General features: G+C 46.6%; 1 protein-coding gene across 1 annotated transcript in view; it reads left to right on the forward strand.

Moving 5' to 3' along the window:
- The first annotated feature begins 1,577 nt into the window (after positions 1 to 1,577).
- Positions 1,578 to 18,699, forward strand: part of Rxrg (retinoid X receptor gamma) — a 41,699-nt gene continuing 24,577 nt past the window's right edge. The window contains exons 1-2 of the mRNA XM_028758739.1: positions 1,578 to 1,856; positions 16,649 to 16,896. Coding sequence (XP_028614572.1) covers positions 1,808 to 1,856; positions 16,649 to 16,896 — 297 coding nt within the window. The 5' untranslated portion in view covers positions 1,578 to 1,807. The remainder of the gene's footprint in view (positions 1,857 to 16,648; positions 16,897 to 18,699) is intronic.

Raw genomic sequence — 18,699 nt, forward strand, 5'->3', positions numbered from 1 at the left:
GTGTAGCTAACCTCTTTCTCTACCTTGAGGGTGTCAATAGAAATGACATTATTAGAAACAAGGGTGTGTGTGTGTGTGTGTGTGTGTGTGTTTGGTATATGTATGTATGCCAGTGTGCATACACATAAATGCAGAAGGCAGAAAAAGGGTGTCAGGTGTCTTCTATCACTTTCCACTCTGTTCTAGTCTCCCTACAAACCCAGGGCTCACCGTTTCTTCTTCAGCTAGGCTGGTGGCTAGTAAGTCCATCAATCAATCCTCCTGACTCCACTTCCCTCTCCACTGCTGGGGTTGTAGGTGCACGTGGCCACATTTGACTTTGTTCCATGGGGTCTGGGGATCTGAACTCAGATCTTCAAACACACACATCAAACATTCTTAATCACTGAGCCAGTTACCCAGCCCCCCACCCCCCCCACCCCCCGTTTTGAATAGTTGTGAAGTCTTAAGGATACATGGATGATCTGGAAGAACCAGGAGCAGAATCTAGGGAAGGCATGACTATGTGACATGATAGATCAGATGCAGATGATGCAGTGACAAACTCCATAGGCGGCTGTTTCTGTGGCCTCAAAGAGTAGCTGAGATCCTGTTGGAAGAAGTAGGTTGTTGAATTGCTCTCTAGAGATGGGATGGGGTGGGATGGCATGGGATGGCATGGGATGGCATGGGAGTGAGTTCCCAACACTAAGGTGTTCAGCTGAGCAGTCCTTTCTCAGGGAATCTGAACAACAGACCCAAATCTCAAAGGGACTTACACTTTCCACTGTGGGTTGGTTGGCTCTAACCAAGGAGATCTTAGTGCCAGTGAGGATGCTGGGACCAGCTTGGAGCAGATGGCACGATGGTGGTGCTTGAGGTGAAGTTATTCCCCCAGTGAAACATCAGAGTGGGTACCACTTTGTGGAGGCAACATCCCCTTCCTACCTGTAGGTAAAGCTCCTTGTGAACCTGCTCTGTGGAGCTTCCATTGTTAGCACAGACCACTGTTACTGGCCACCCAAGCAGGAGGGGCCCAGCTCAAATCTAAAGGCTGCTCTATTTTCGTTTCTCGTCTTTGGGCATCTAGTCTCATGCTTTTTCTAATTTCGTGCTTATGAAAGGGTTCTGTTCTCTCTTGGCCCCCAACCCCCACCCCCTTTCACAGATCAAATAACAAGTGCACTGGACAGAGAGGAGCCAGAGTGAGAAAATGCATTTTAATAAAACCCCATTGATTTTTTTTTTTGTGGGTGCGAGTCAAGGAAAAGGCCCCTAAAGGGTCTTTATCGCCTGCCACTCCCCCGTCCCCCCCCCCCGTCCCCCTCGCTTCTCCTGACCCACTAGGGCAGTCACACATCGATTGGTTCCCAGCTAATAGATTGTGCCACCCGGTAGGGACCTCTAGGGACTAGCGGGGAGCTGGAAGAGTTGCTCACAGCAGCCCAACCCAGAGTTAATCAAACTAGCAACAGGATCTCAGGCGCTCTGGTGGCGGCGGCGGCGACGGCGGCAGCAGTAGCAACAGCAGCAGCGACGGCGGCGGCAAGAGGCAAGGAGAGTAGCAGCCGCGGCAGCATTATGCGTGATTACTGACAGGCACCAGCTGCTGCAGCCGCCACAGCCTCTCAACACTATGTGGACTCTCGGATCTAGAGGCAGATTCCTGACTAATCCCAGAGGGCTGGCCCAGCTTGCGCTCCCCCGGCTGCTAGCAAGCGATGGCCACTCTTGTTAGCCCAAGTTGACGGAAGCCCGGCTGTGCCTGGGAGCCGAGAGAGGCTGTACTCTTCAGAAGCGCGGCAGAGGAATGAACTGAGCAGCAAACATGTATGGAAATTACTCCCACTTCATGAAGTTTCCCACCGGCTTTGGTGGTAAGGACCTCACTTGGGCTTCATCGTGTTGAGTGTGAACCTGTCGGGGAGAGGCAGGGAGGAAACGGGATAACGTAGCTTGGAATCGGAAGGCCAGCATGTATGTCCATATGCATGTGTAGTGGGCACGCAGCGCTTTTCGTGGGTGCTTGTCCATGTAGAAGAGAGAATTGTCCCAAGGTGAAGGCATGTTTGCAAATCAGGAGGGGGTCCTGGGATGTTTATGAGAGTCTAAACCAGCGTGTTGCAAAGGGTTTGGAACAAAGCTTTGCTACATCCCCACATGTCTGTGTGGGTGTGAAAAGTGAGAGTGAGGGAAATTGCTAAGATGTACCTATTATTTAATTTAATTGGTAATGGGGGGGGGGAAGTGGTGTAAAAGGTTTTTGCTTGGGCAAAAAGTCCCGGAAATCCTTTACAACGAGGGCAAGGTTGTTTTTACTTAAAAGCTCATTTCTTTACAGTTGGGATTTTCAAAAAGGAAACATAGCCCTTTAATTTGCCACCCTGCTTTCCTCCCTGCTTTCTTCCCTTTTGATTTGCTAATAACCTCTTCTCTCCTCCCCTGCTGCTGCCCCCAATTCCACAGCCAGGGTTGCTGTCTTCATTTCCGCCCTGGGGGTCGAGATCTAGGGCTGGGGGTAGGGAAGGCCGGGCTCTGAGAACCTGCAAACTGAGGCTCCAAGCAGCCAAGCCAGGCAGGATAGTCCCTCACTTCCCCCAGAAGCTTCAGGAGGCTGAGTTCATTGGCTGCCTTCATGCTGGGGCGCATCTGTCCCTAAGGACCCCTCCCTTCAGGGACAGGAGTAGTCCAGACACCCAGCCACGTGTAAATGCAACCAGAACCAAACCAACTGACTTCTCATGTGTCTAGTGATGGCGTGGAGTTCATGTTTTGGGGAACCAAGTCAGAGACTGTGCTTTATGGATTCTGTCAGGCAGGATAGAGCAGGTAGTAAGATCTTAAGAACTGAAGTCCCTGCTCTCTTGACCTCCTGTGAACAGGCAGCCGATTTATCCAAAGGTCTGGGAGGAAAGTTTGTCTACTTTACTGGACTGAGTCCTCCGTGAGGTACTGTGACACACTGCTGTCCCTTGTTTGGAGGCTTTGGGCGAGGGGGTTTCCCATATCTTCTGAGTACATCCAGTGACTCTATGAGCGAAACGGGCTGGCCACCTGGAGACCGACTGTGAATGACACACTACCCTTTGCACTGGGGTAATCTCATTAAGTACACACAGTAATGCTGTACTGTGCACAGTGGCAAGAAGCATTAGAAGATTGCTGATTGGTCCCAGGGGCAAGGGGACATGGGAATTAGCACAAGGTAAAGCTCAAGTTATTTGGACTAATTTGATGGCTGAGAGTGGTGGCCAACAATATGGCCTGGCATGCGGCCTCAGGGATGTCGTCCTGGCTCTTCTCCACTCCCTTCTCAGGCCTCTTCAGGGCTGAGAACAGCTTTTCTACTTGTTCATGAGCTTGGTTGTCTAAGGGTCATGTTTATCTTTGGTTAGATTCTTGAGACCCTCAAAGTCTGAAACGCTAGCTTCAGAACAGAAGAAGAAAGAGGGACTAGTCTAGAATTCCTAAGGGAGGGTCGAGGATGCTGTCTCATTTGGATAGACACCAAATGATGTGGCCTAAAGGAAGGCAGAGATTGATTCAAGGCAGTAAAGGGTAGAATTGCCAAGTGTTTCCAGAAATGCCTCAAACTCTCACTTAAAGTGGAATTGCTTTCACTTGATGTAGCAAAAAGAAACAAGTGTGTGTGAGTACATACACACACACACACACACACACACACAATCATATACCCAGAGAGAGAGAGAGAGAGAGAGAGAGAGAGAGAGAGAGAAACAGAGGCACAGAGAGAAAGAGAGAATGAGACTGCTGTCTTTGGCCCTTACTTTTTTTACTCATCTATCTTTGTGATCTCAGGCAAGCCACCGAGCCTCTCTGGGCCTACACACCTTCATTCTCTAAAATGGAATTTGCTATTTCATTCTTGGAGTTTTGTTTTGAGAATTAAATGAGATAGCTAGTCCATGAAAAAAAAAGTGTCATCTGTACATTTGGTACCAAATACAAATTAATATTTCCATTCCTCTCATTTTGCTCAGAAGCCAACATGCAAATTAACTTAAATACCAGATATTACTGTAGGATAATGAATTGGGGATCTGGAAAAATGTACAACTAAATCTGCAAAAACCCACACGATTTGCTGGCTTCCATTTTCATAATTGTGGAGGCTCCAGTCTTCAGTGTTGTTGGGTTTCAGATGTGACATAACACGGGAAGGGATATTTAAATGCTTGCTTCTAATGGTGCTTTTTGTTGTCATGCCTAGGAAAGGAATAGTGTGTTTTGCTTGGTTCTGTTGATGTTTTCCATTTTGTTTGCATGAGCCAGTTAAGAGGAGGCCTACACTCAAAGTCCAAGGATTGCCCCTTCTGTAAAGAACATGCAATGCAGGAGGTGGACCCCGCTGCAGGCTCAGGAAACCTGGGGACACTACCTGCAGCCATAATGCCTCTGCCTTCATAATTATGTTGGTGGGTAACTCCTGCCCTTTCACACATTAACAAACAGATCTGTGGAAGATTTTGGAGTCCTGTAAGTATCTCTAGGGCAGCAATGTCACTGTTGGGAAGTAACATTCCTGTCTGGGCTGTACTTATGATGTGCCTACAAAGAGGCTGAGGGCAAATGCCCACAGGGACCTGCAATGTACCAACTTTTTGAGCTTGGACTGTAGAAGGACCTCTTTCTCCTTCTTGGCTAAGTCTTGGGTTTGCCAACTGTGCAGAAAAACAAACAAACAAACAACAACAACAAATCCCCGTTGTTTTTCCAGGATGCTTCCCCTTGGAAGATTTGAGACAAAACTTTGTGGTACCTCATCCAATTGTGCACTAATCCCAGGGAAGAGAAGCTAAGGGGCAGAGGTGACAAGCACCTACAACACAGGGACCAGCTATCAGTGCTCTGCTGGGGGACAATCCAACATCAAGCAGGCTGGCTGACACTGCTTGCTTGTCTAACTTCGTTTAGAGAAGAGTAGCAGAAAGCTTTGGGAGGTAAAGCCAGAAAATGGCACAGCTGGCCCTTAAGGCTAGGTAGTCCGGCTGCAGGTCTGTGCTATGCAGAGCTGCCACTCACAGCTTTTAAAGTCAACACACCTACTTTGCAAGGATCGGGGCACCAGTCCACCTCACTCCAGCCTAGACAGTCTGGCTGGTCACTGACTGCAGAATATTTTAGGAGCAGCAACAGTGATTTGGTGGCTTCTTGGGGACCTCCTGATTTGTAAGAGTCCTGCCCACCCGACCTGGCTATTGGTGTAGAAACTGCCCCTTTTCAACTTGAGAATAGCAATGTTTGTGTATGTATGCATACACACATGTGTGTATTTTCCAGAACACATTTCCCCCCCCCCTCTGCAGATGTGTGGGTGGTTAATTGAAAGCTACCATGGGCGTAAGTGGTTAGGGTTTGCGTGGGATGGAATAACTGTTTATGAGATGTAGGAAGAAACACATTTAGGATAACTATTTTCTGAAGTATTTACAATATTACAAAGAGGTAGATAGATCAATAGAAACCAAGAGGAGAAACTATGCAAAGAGAACTCTTTCACTTCCCCTATGATATCACACTGGAGCCTGAGGAAAGCCGGGCTTTAGTGGTGAGTGTCTGATGTCGGGGATATTGATGGAAGCTGCTGTTCACAGATTCAGAAAATGGAAGATTTTTAGTTTTTAGAATTCCTGGGCTTGGATGGCTTTCATGAGATGGACCCAATCTTAGCTCAGTCACCCTCACAAAAGAGAGAAAGCAGTAGTCAGAATTTACCAGGCACCTACTGTGTACCAAGCAATCTCTGGGGCACTATGTGTATATGCTAGTTAGTACTTCCTGGGATCCATGGATAGAAGACACCATTAACCCCCCCCCCACACACACACACACATACACACACACACTTTGCAGACAGGAAAGCAGAACCCTTAAGAGCTTGGGCAAACTGTCCAAGGTCATCTTACCCATTAGGAGCAGAGTCTATGCGGGATGCAAGTCCAGATGATTTAGGCCAGAGCTGCTAACCTTAATCTTACACTGTGGCCACACCTAGGGAGTGAGGGAGGGTGGGGGTGGGGTAGGAGGCAGAAAGGAGTTCAAGATCCTCCTGAAATGGGGAGTTATTTGTAAGAACAACTTATATACTTATTTTTTTCCTGTATTATTTACAACTTGATTATGGTTCGTAGCACCTTTTTCCCCCTTTTAAATCATTATAGCAAAAATATAAAATATCTTAGAAGGAAGGGAGGGAACTAAACAGAGGTTAATCGTTCCCCCCCACACACACACCCCAAAACACACACGTGGATCACAGTTTATTTTAACATGTGCTGGATTTTTCCATTCTGGGGCAGGGGTTGGCCAGGCAGTAAGCAGTATTCATTTTCACAGGCTATACAGCATCTGTGAGAGGTTCTTACATCAACTCTCGGAGTGAGAGGCAGCTATAGATATGGCCATGCTCCAGCATGGTCCCTAGGGGAATCTCTCTAGAGAAGTTTTATTTCCATTTCTGATTGCCTTTCCGTGAGTTGTGATTTCCAATGCCCTGATTGTAAAACGCTATTCTGCTTTCTCTGTCACGGAGCAGAGTTCCCAGTCAGACAAGGCATCCATCCCACAGGTCATCTGCCCCAATCATCCAGTGACTGCTGGAGAGTCTTCAGAAAGCACATGAGGCACGGCTGGGATGTGGGGATGTATGTCATCTTCAGATTCATTTTCGCAGTTCCCTTAGAGCAATCGGAGTGGGGAGAAAGAGGAGCAGGGGCAGGCAGCTAAGCCACATCATCCTCTCCTCCCCTGCTAGCCACTTTGAGTGAGTAAACATTGGTCTACAGTTATAAGGGTTAGATTTATTTTTCTTGAGTATGGAAAACTATAAATATGCAATAAGTTTGTTCCTCCTTTCCATTCAACATTTGGAGGCTGGCATTAAATTGGGCTAGAATTCTGTATGTACATTATTTCCTAACAATAGGGATGTCTGTCCTTAAAGTATCAGACTACACTGGGACATGTTGAAGTAGACATGACCTGGATTTGGCTCCTGCTTCCAGACAACTATAGGTTAGCACATCCTTCCAGGGCAGGGGCTCAAGAGGCTGCCATGATTAGGAACTTCTCACCCCTGATCTTCCAAAGCCCTTGTCAGCAGGGCAGGGACCTTGCTAAGTCCTAACCCCTGTTTTCTCACCTTTGAATTAAAGAGCCTGGAGCCTGTTTCCATTGTCAGCTGCTGTGCTTAGAAGAGGGCAGGGGTAGGCACAGTAAGGACTTCCGGGTTAAAGGTCAGTTCAAGCTCCTGTTAAGATTTCAGAATTAGTATCTGAACTCTAAAAATGGAAAAACCTATGATCTTTAAATCAAAGGAGCATTTACAAGAAGCTAGAGGGCTGGCAGGGAGAGCGCTCAATCAGTATTTCAGGCTGTTTGCTTGAATTTCATTTCTGGGACTCAACATCTTTGTCTCTCTTTGCCATTTTTGCTTGTCATACGTGTGAAGGGGAAGGAGCCTCGTAGCGGGCTCGGGGTTTGGAGCACCTGCGTTTTCACAGCCTCAGCAATGAGGGGAGCAAAGCAGAGGTCGGAGAGCAGGGAAGTGGTACCCTGGACTGATGGGAGAGTGCCTGTCCATCCATCTGTCCGTCCGTCCGTCCGTCCGTCCGTCCGTCCGTCCATCTATCTATCCACTCATTCAGCTTAAGGTCTAAAAATCTCCAGTGTGTAGGATATGGTGGGCAGAGGACCTGTCTCCTGCTTGGCCTGCTAAAATATATACATAGTCTCCAAAGTCTTGAAAACATTTGAGGCTCCATTATTTCTGGAAGCTTCTCTCAAGCTGAGTTTAAGTGTCTTGATCTGAAAAATTCAGGTATTTAGAATCCAACAACAGATGAAGCTGGGGTACTATTGTATAGGAATGCAGCTTACAGGGATGTAAGATGACTACAGTCTTTGAAAAAGTCTGTCCTTATTCAGAGGCTGGGAGACCTTGAACAAGAAGCCCAGAGAGATGGAGGCCGTGAGTTAAGGAGCTGTGGTGTGTAGGACTAATGTTCAGAGACATCAGCAGTGAAAAGTTATTTCCTGGCATCCTCCGCCCCTGCCTAAACTCCTGCTGGCACACAGCTAGAAGGGCTCATGGGAAACATGCTGGCAGAATATGGGCCTTGCTTGTGGGGTAGACAGTGAGATCCCCTGCTATGTCTCATATGTTAGGAGGCAAGGTCATACCTATCTGGACCAGCCTGGCTTAAGTTTGCCCTGGGTGAGAAAGTAATATGCGGGCAAAACTTTCGAAAGACAAACGGACAGATACTGTGTGAGGTTAGACCCCAGTTTTAAGCGATTCACAGTCCTGACTGCAGTAATTCACTGCAAGCCCTCTTCAAGAGCTACCTTGTCATCAGGAACCTTGGTTTGCTCATCTGCCTAATGGGGCTAAGCCTTACCTTGCATACCACTCAGTATCAGACTGTAGTTGGAACAAAGCAGTGTCCTCAAGGAGAATGGCTCTATTTAAAAGGTTTGTCTTGGAGCCTGGCACATGGCACTCAGAAAAGGTTTTGTAAAAGCCAGCAGTTGCTATGGAAATAGCAGCATAGATTCACGAAGAATGTCATGACTATAGGCATTATTGAGTGAGTACAATATGCTTGGTTTGAGAAATCAGAAGGCCTGGAGGTTTACACTGTGTGGCCTTGAGCAAAGCTGTCTCTGAGCTCATTCCCTCCCTCTTTTATAAATCAAAGTGGTTCTTGAAGTCTTAGAAGTCTGGTTCCTAATCAAAAGCAATATATATAGTCTTATTGATTTATGACATAATCAATTGAAAAAGGTGATTTATGTCATAGGACACTGGGGAGATGGCACTTTCTGAATGAGTGTGAGGATGTGAGTTAGAATTCCAAAAGACGCTTAAATGCTGGATTCAGAGTGTGGCTACACGGAGATGAGAGGAGGAGCCAAGAGAGGGAGGCGGAGCCAGAAGGAAGGAGAGGCGGAGCCAGAGAGGAAGCTTCTGGGTTAGCCAGCCTGGAGAAACTAAATACCACCACTGCCACCACCAAAGAGAGCTTATCGCCAATAAGGTGAAAACTGACACCGAGGTTGTCCTCTGACCTCTACACATTTGCCTTGACACGCTCATTCACGTGTGACTGCATTCACACGCAAGAATCTGTACACATTCACCAACAAATATAAAAGAACTGGTTATGGTATAAACTAGTTTGTATTTGCTGATTTACAAAAACAAAAAAATAAAGGTTTGTTAAGCAAATAAACTGGCGAGAGAAGCATTGAGCCTATTTAAGATACATCTGTTTTCAAGCAATTTAAAAAGAATAGTAGGAGTGTCATTAGCATATTAACGGGGTGTTAATTACAAAAGAGTCTTTGAAAGCAGGTTTTATAAAATCCCCACTTAGTAACCATTAGCTTACGGTACTTGAAACACAAACTATTCACGTGTATTACTTGGAAGTAATAAAATTGTAATTTAAAAGTAATCTGCCAACTTGTCACGAATTTAAACTGATTTTCCTCTCAATTGATCCAAATGAGTGAGGTTTTGCTATAATTATATATAATGCTGGTAATAATGAGGCTGATTATCAATCTTTCCCTGCTTTTCACCACTCCATCATTACAGATTTTAGGGCGGGAAGTGGAGGGAGTCGGGAGGGATGGGGGCGGGGAGGGGAAGTGGAGGAAAGAGAAAAGATGGAAAAAATCCACATCTCCCCCCCACCCCCCCTCACCTCTCAGCACTGGAAGAAGCCACCCCACAGCCTCTTCCTGAACTGATTGAGTTTAGGTAGAACTGCCCGCAGTGGCTGGGCAAGACTGTTTGCCTCTGCCTCTGGTCCTAGCTGGGCAGCAAGCAGCTGGATTAGGCAACCAGCAATGCATCTTTTTGGTCTCATCCTTCCTTCCCCTCTCAGTGGCCCACAGCTACAGCCATAGCCTGAGGCAGTATACCCCAGAGGCGGGAAGGCTCATTTCTCCTTGTTTTCCACTCTGGACAGACTCCTGTTTCTTCCCTCTTAAAAAAAAGTCAGGAAAGGCTTTGGTTAAGGAGGGGCTTCTAGCTGGACCTGCTTCGACTTGGGCTCCTCATCGCCAGGGAATCTCATTTCTAATACCTTAGTTTCCACACCTGTAGATATCCAGCTCTGCCCTAATCAAGTGGGTGTGTGTATATATATATATATATATATATATATATATATATATATATATATTTTTTTTTTTTTTTCCCGTCCAGCCCAGATATTGATGGGAAAGTGCTTTGGAGAAGGTCAACAATGATTCAAATGTAAAGAAGTATCTGAGCAAATCTTAACTCAGGATGGCTTTTCCGTGGAAGGTAATGCAGGGCAGGGGCCCTGCAGAAGGAAACCACAGCTAAATTTTGGACCATGGGGGACTGAAGTCAGGACTAAGAGTATCCTATTAGAAAGAGTCAGGGTCAGGATCCTGAGAGACCAAGAGCTGAATCAGGAAGAAAGAGGAATCTGCTAGATCTTAGGAATTGGCTCTCAGCTACTGTTGTACAACCAGAAGCACCGGATTAAACCTAAGCCCTGTCACTCTCCTCGGTCTCAAATGCCTTCATTCCATATGTTACTTTTTGATTCCCACTGTCTCGAAGGTTTTACGTCCAGACAAACACACAATAAGAGTATAGCCTCGAAGTATACGACACATGTGTGTGCACGAGAGTACCATCATGGACCCTGTTGTTCATACAGTGAATATAGGCTAGTTAAAAAACAAAAAGCCAAAACAAAAACCACCTAAGTACAAGCATCTGAGTGCTGTTGGCATGAGGTGAGTTAGTGTATGGAAAGTGTGGGGAGCTCTGTCTGGCTCATGGCAGTTCCTCAATAATATTAGCTATTATTGTCACTCAGGAGAGGAGGCAACACAAAAGTGTCAATTAGAGCCCTTCATATGGCAGTCCCCTGCCGAACTCACTCAGCAGCCTGCCAGTGTGTTCAGAGCCAAGTAGGGAAAGGATGTGTAAGTTTTTCTTAAACAAAGAACAAGCCAGGCGTCGCATATTCTGATTGTCAGCTTAGGCACAGTATCCTTTTACTGGATGAAAAGAGGGGAGGCTTGGGTGTGGGCTTGTTCCTGCCGTGGGAGAAACCAGAGTGGGACAGAGCCCCAGGAATCTCCCCCTCACCCCAACTTATTGGAGACTCCAGTCCTGAGAAGCTACCCCCTTCCCCATGGGTGGGCATTAGCTGTTATCAATGGCTCATGACAAGGCTCCTTGCCCTCCTGAAGAGGGTTGCCAATGGGAAAACAAACTCTCCACCCTGGCACAGCAGCAAAGGGATGGACACGCCAAGCCAAGCCATTTGCTCCCTTGTCTGGCCAGTCAGAAAGACTACAGGCTTGACATTTTACTTTCATTGGCTGAGGATCGGTTGCTAAGCAACCCCTTACCTTGGTAAGAATTCTGTAAGTCCCAGTACTTCTTTCTTTCTCAATAAGTATCTGTCTCTTTCTCTTCTTCCTTTCTCTCTGTTTTCTATTTCTTTCTCCCCTTCTTTTTCTTTCTCTCTCTTTTCTTTATACATGCACACACTTCATTTGCTGTTCAGAAATCTCACAGATTTTCTGTTTGATAACTATCTGGAACACTGATTTCTAATTCAAGTAATTTCTGTTTATTAATTCTAGATTCACATATATTATGTATTTATATATAATGATATATGTTAGTTATATGATATATGATATATAATATATTAGTTATACACATATAGTTTCAATGTTCAATAATTAGCCAACAAATCATATTTTGAGCACATAAACGATGAGGGAGGTTTATAGCAGGGGTGTCCAACCTTCTGACATTGTGGCATGATGTTGGAGTCTACAGATGTGTTGAATAGCATTCACAGCTAGTTCAAGATGCATGTGGCCTGTGCTGGCTGGACAAGCAAAGAGGTGACTGACCACTGGTCACCAGGAATCCTGAAGAGAAGTCATCCAAGCTGGCTTGTGTGTCAGGCTGAGTTATGAGAGGAAGTGAGGGGATCTAAGGAGGGGGCACTGGGGTGACAGAGGACCTTGGGCTATTTATGAGCCAGTCATTCAGAAAATTCAATATTAAAAACCCCAGCATGGCCAGCTGGTAGTGGCACACGCCTTTAATCCCAGCACTTGGAAGGCAGAGGCAGGCGGATTTCTGTAAATTCCACACCAGCCTGGTCTACAGAGTGAGTTGCAGGACAGCCAGGGCTACACAGAGAAACCCTGTCTCAAGACAAAAACAAACAAACCCTGGTGTTCTGTATCAGTGCTTACTAATGGAAATCCTCATCTGAGCTTTCACTTTTCACTTATATTGGATTAATTCATTTTCAGGGTTAGAGACGGAAGCCAAGGCTTTGTGCACCACAGGTGTATACTGTCACTGAGTCATACTCCCAGCCCTTTGATCTCCACAAAACTAATCTTCCGGGGGGGGGGGGGCTCTCAATTTACATGCAGCCCCTTTTCACACCCCCTACAGAGTATTAGTCTTCCAGCTGCTGCCTCTGGGCCTGGGATTTCTGGTACTCTCTTTGGTTCTCTGAGGCAGGCATGGTTGTATCAATCCATACAATTCTTCAGAGAAGTCCAACAGGACTTAGGTTCTAAGAAGAGGAAGAGACCCAGGAGCAGGCACACACACAGAGGATACTGCAAGGAGGTCAACCTGCAAACGGAGGAGAATGGACTCAACACCATGCCAGCATCCTGATGTTGGACTGTCAGTGTCCATTAATTCTGATGAAGTAAATTTCATTGTTTAAGAAAGCAAGAGTGGCTGGGCAGTGGTGGTACATGCCTTTAATCCCAGAACTTGGGAGGCAGAGGCAGGTGGATTTCTGAGTTCGAGGCCGGCCTGGTCTAAAGAGTGAGTTCCAGGACAGCCAGGGCTATACAGAGAAACCCTGTCTTGAAAAAAAAAAAGTAAAAAGAAAGAAAAAGAAAGAAAGAAAGAAAGAAAGAAAGAAAGAAAGAAAGAAAGAAAGGAAGGAAGGAAGGAAGGAAGAAAAAGAAAGCAAGAGTCTACATGGCTGAAGAGTGGAGCCTGGAGGTCAGCCTAGGACGGTTTTCCATGTCAGAGCTCCTGTCTCCTCTATAGCATTGTACACATGGCCACAACAAATGTAGACTTTTGGAAAGTGATAGTGTTCTTTCTGTATTCTATATAGTATTGTCAGAGTTTGGCTCTCTGATGATACTCAGCTTCTTAAACTACACTTGCTAGACAGCTTGAAGGCCTAACAAAGTCAAGTAGGTGATAGCAGGGCCCCCATAGCCGATGGTTAAGCTCAGACCATTCCTGATTGCCATCACCTGTCCTTTCTCTCCAATGCCTGAATCCTACGCCTCGGGCATCACTCACAGAATGAGCTAGCTGGAAGAACCACAGAGGTTACCAAGCTTCTTGCTGGGAGAAATGAGGCCCAGGAAAAGAAAACACTTTTCCTTGGTCTATTGTCAGGACAGAAGGCGACCTCCTGGGGAAGTTCCATCAGATAAGTCATTTTACAAAGCAGATGCTGGTTGAAGAAAGAAAATGAGCCTGTGGAGTAGTCTAAGGGCATTTTCTAGGTTTCCGGGCAGTTGTATTACAAGCGATCAAAGATCAAGATGCAGGATCAGGTAGCCAACAAGGCAGACAAGGTACAGGGGCTGGATCCTCATACAGAATCAGCTCAAGCGAGCGACTGTTTCAGCTCATCCCTACTGCTATAACAAGGGACCTCAGATGGGCTAGTTCATAAATAATGACTTTTTTTTTCTTATAATTCTCGAGGCTTCAAAGTCCCAGATCAGACGCCTGACGGTTCAGTGTCTGCAGAGGGCTGCCTCTCTACTCTCATCCTGGCAGTCTGTGAATTCTGATCCTCCTGTGATGGAGGAGTAGAAAAGAGACAAATGCTGTCCTCACATGCAGAAGAGATTTGGAAGGCCTTGCAGCATTCTGAAGCTTCTTTAAGAAGGCCGCTGATTCACCTGTAAGGAGTTGGTTCTCTCCTACTATGTGTGGCCTGGACAAGTAATCACTTCATCAGGCTTGGCAGCAGGTGCCCTTACCCAGTGAGACTTCCTGCTGGCCCTGTACCCCTCTAAGACAGTTAAAAACTGGACATAAAAGCACTATTTCATTCAATCTCAACAACCCTCCTGCCTCTGTAGCTCATAGTCAAATTGTCTTCACTTTTTTCTAGCTGCAGTAACAATATGCCCTCCCCTCTCCCCTCCCCAGCCCACCCCTGCTCCTTTCTTCCTTCCAAATGCAATATACTTTCTACGTGGGTATTGTTCCTTGGTTCATTTCCGTGACAAAGAGTTATGGATAGCCTGACCTTGTATTTTGATGCTAATTCCACTTTTCTGGGAGGGGCTGCAGAGGAGGAGTGAATCAGTACACAGATGAATTCTAGTGAACCTTCTGCCCACCTTAATTTGTAAAATAAAGGCTGGAGCCAGTGATTGGGCAGAAGAAAGGGGGATGGAGAAATAAAGGTTGGTGGGAAGAGAGAGAAGAGAGAGGACAATGGGGGAGGAAGAAGATAGAGAAGAAGATGAGGGAGGATCAGGAGGTGGAAGGACAAGTGTGTGGCCTGGAAAACCTGCAAGTTATAAGGGTCTTATAGCCTGGGAATCAAGTAATGTAGTGGTGAATCTGCCCAACCTAGGCGTGCAGCTTATATTCATAATTATTGAGTTGTGTTTTCTTTGCCCAGTCATATTTGGGTTGGAGATTTACCGCAACAACAAAGAACCTGGGAAGAAGCAACAGCTTAAGAGAAGAAGGATTTATTTGGGCTCCAAATTCAGAGGATACAGTCCATAATGGCAGGGGAGGCAGTGCGGCAGAACTAGCCTCTGTCTGTGCTGTGGGGCTGCTTTCTCATGTCTAAACAGAGCAGGAGGCAGAGGAAGGGGGACACCAGTGCCCAGCCTTTTTTGCCCCTTTTATTTAGTTCAGACCCCCCCATCCATGGGTTATGATGCCTACATTTAGGGTGAGTTTTTTTCTCCTCAGTTAAACCTATCTGGAAACAGACTTGCCCAGGTGTATCTTCTCAATGTAGTCAAGTTGACAATGAAGATTAGACATTACACTTCGTATTTCTCTAAAACTAATTTGTTGCTTCTAAAAAAAAAGTTCAAATAATTCCCTTCAGAATGATGAGTTTAGACAAAAGTGAGATGTTGGGCTCAGGTACAGATGAGTGTGGGTCTTGAGTTGAGATACATACATAAAACAATTGTTCCCTTTTTAATTTTTTGCATTTATTCATTCTCTCTCTCTCTCTCTCTCTCTCTCTCTCTCTCTCTCTCTCTCTCTCAATACATAAACCTGCATGCTACAGTACATGCACAGGACTCAGAGGACAATTTGTGAGAGCCAGGACTCAATGGATAATTTCCACTGTGTCCATTCCAGGGTTTGAACTCCAGACCCTAGACTTGGCAATTGGTGCCTTTCCCAAGTGCTCCATCTTGCCAGCTCCATCCATAGTAACCCCTTTCCTTACGCAACCTTAACTAAGGAAGCAGAAGGGCCAAGGGAAACTGCAAGTGGGCATTTTCCTGGTAAACATTTATGGTTATGATCAATTCCACAGTTACTTTCTGATGCCTCCTGCTCAATTCCAGAACTAAGGGGGAAGGTTGTTTCCTGTCTCGTAGTCCTAGCACTGATTGCTCAGGACCCAGCCTACCCCATATAGAGTGTGTTTCACAGGAGGAGTGTGGAACTGAGCAGCTTCTCCTGCAGGCCGTACTCCCTGACCACTCCACTTTCTCGTTTTCTGTCCCTGTATACAACAAGGTGCATGATGGAGCTGAGGGCAGAGAGTTTACACACTTCTTTGCATCTGACTTTTCAGGTCAGCTGCTGCGGTGGGCTGCTCTTGCTGTGCTTTCTTGACTCCTGTTTTGCAGAGACTAGGCTTTAGATCTCTGCTGGAGAGAATGTTCCATGATGGGCTCTCAAGACGACGGAAAAGCACCCACCCATCTCTTTCATCTTGCGTTAGTTACTGGCTACAGGGAACATGGTTCAGCTGAGCCAAGAAGAGTACCCTATGACAATCACTTAGTCACTACACTCGTGCTCCCAGAACTTCCTCCACAGGTGCTAGTGGCTGTAGTACCCTGTCCCTGGAGGTAAAAGTACTGCCTACAAGCATATGTGCACCAGTCTTCCTGTGCTTTCCAGGCCCTGGTGCCCACAGAGCCATTTCAGTCATGTCAATTGGCATACGGGTGAGAGGATTGAGGAAGGGGGTCTTGGTGATGCTCCAGCACCTGTTCACTCTGTTCCTCACATGGGCTTTGACTTACCCTTCCAGACTGACTGGCCCAGGACACAGTCACAGAGGGCTGGGACTCGTGAACTCTGTCATGGTTTGTACTTGCTATGCATCTTGGTCCGGCTACAGTAGATACAGAGATAACCTCAGAGAACTAAGACATCAATGACTTTCCCTCTTCTAGGTCAGGTCCTCTCCTATCCCTGTGCTTTGCTTATCTGAGCAGCTAGCATTTGTAGAAGTGGCCAAAAGGAGGGGAAGGACCCAGGAAACAGACTTTGTGATGGGCTAGGCCCCTGTGTCCACAGGAGCCCTGTCATTGCTTCCTTCATGTCTAACAGTATAATTTTCTTCCACAGGCTCCCCTGGTCACACTGGCTCCACATCCATGAGCCCATCAGTAGCCTTGCCCACGGGGAAGCCAATGGACAGCCATCCCAGCTACACAGACACCCCAGTGAGTGCCCCACGGACGCTGAGTGCTGTGGGAGCCCCCCTCAACGCTCTCGGCTCTCCGTATAGAGTCATCACATCTGCCATGGGTCCTCCCTCAGGAGCACTGGCAGCTCCTCCGGGAATCAACTTGGTGGCTCCACCCAGCTCTCAGGTAGGTTGTACCACTCCAAGGCTAGTTTAGCCATCTTTGAGGCCTGAGGCTGCTTCTAGAGGAGATCCCAGACCAGACTCATGGCTAGAACTGGAGCCTTAGGCAAGGGCTCACTGCGGGCTCGCTGAAGCAATTTGCATTGACTCTGAAGCCTGCTCTTCTTCAGAACCTCACCATGTGCCTTCAGTTCAAGAAATCCTGTGACTTACAACAACTTGTGGTCCAAGAGACTGTGACCACAAGAGCACATTCCTGGTGGGCTTAATGGCTGTGATTTCAATACCTCTCTGGGGGTGTTGGCAGACTCCTTTCATTCTTCTACTTCACTGAGTATCTAGGGCAGTGGTTCTCAACCTGTGGGTCGCAACCCCTTTGAGGATAACCAACTCTTTCATCGGGGCCGCCTAAGACCATCAGAAGATACAGATATTTACATTATGATTCATAACAGTTGCAAAATTGCAGTTATGAAGTACCAGCGAAAATAATTTTATGGTTGGGGGTCACAACAACATGGGGAACTGTATTAAAGGGTCACAGCATTAGGAAGGGTGAGTGCCAGTGATCTAGGGGCTCGGAGAAATGGTTCTGCCAGCAAAGTGCTTGCTGTGTAAGCATAAGGAACTGTGTTCAGACGCTGAGCCTCCACCAAAAGGGGGTAGGGCATGGCAGCATGTGCCTGCAGTCTTAGTGCTGGGAAGGTGGGAAAGGAGGACCTCTGAGGGCTCTGTGGCCACCTCTGTCAACCTCTGGCCTCAGTACACATGTGCACACATGGATGCAGATGCACACAGGTTAAAGGGAACGCAGAAATGATCAGGGCAAGTCTTTGCTAAACATTTTAAATGGAGGGGAAAGAGGCAGGTGGAGCGCACAGACAAATCTAGAACTAGCTATCCATACACCCATTGTGTGTCTGAGTCAAAGAGGAGTCAAGGTGAAAACTTGACCTGAATTCTGAGTGTCTCCTGCTGCAGTGGAGAAAAGGTGTATCATACAGCAGACCTGGGTCACTGTTCTCTGTGGCACCTCCAGGATGGCCAGATGGCTTTGCCTTTCTTCTAAGACTGGCAGCTTTCCTCTCTTAGACTGGTTGGCCGCTGCTATAATAGTGTTATATGAAAATATAATCCCCAGGCTGGAAGGCTCAGTGATTAAGGGCACTTACTGCTCTCACAGAGGACAGGGTTTGGTTCCTACTGCCCATATAGTGGCTCAAAATTACCCATAACTTCCACTCCAGGGTATCCATTATCCACATCCAGGGTATCTTATGGCATCTTCAGATGCTGCACACATGTGAAGTATATCCATACACACAGTCAAAACACACATGCCCACAAAATAAAAATTCTTTAAAGGAAAACAATTTCCATCATCAAACCCTACAAAAACAAGTATTTTCCTTCTGCTTAAAGATGCCCATTCTTCAAATGAGCCTAGCCTGCTAGTCCATGTGTCTTGGGCTAAAGAAGCAACAGCTAATCAGGAAATGGTTCTTTATGGTCTTCAAATGAGTGTTGTCTTAGTTTCTTTTCCTGTTGCTGTGGTTAAAGTTTCTGGACAAAAACAACTTATGGGAGAAAGGGTATGTTCTGGCTCATGTCTGTCCATCTTTGTGAGAATGTTGAGACACTTTATAGCCCTAGTCAAGAAGCCGTGAGCAGCATTGACGAGTGCTACTACTCGTGCTCTGCTTGCTTTCTCCACGATTTTACAGTCCAGTAACCCCTCCCCACAGGACAATGCCACCCACATTGGGCAGGTCTTCTCACCTCAATTAACAGAACCGAGATGATTCCC

This window comes from Grammomys surdaster, unplaced genomic scaffold (genome assembly GCF_004785775.1).
Source record: "Grammomys surdaster isolate TR1022 unplaced genomic scaffold, NIH_TR_1.0 130, whole genome shotgun sequence".
NCBI lineage: Eukaryota > Metazoa > Chordata > Mammalia > Rodentia > Muridae > Grammomys > Grammomys surdaster.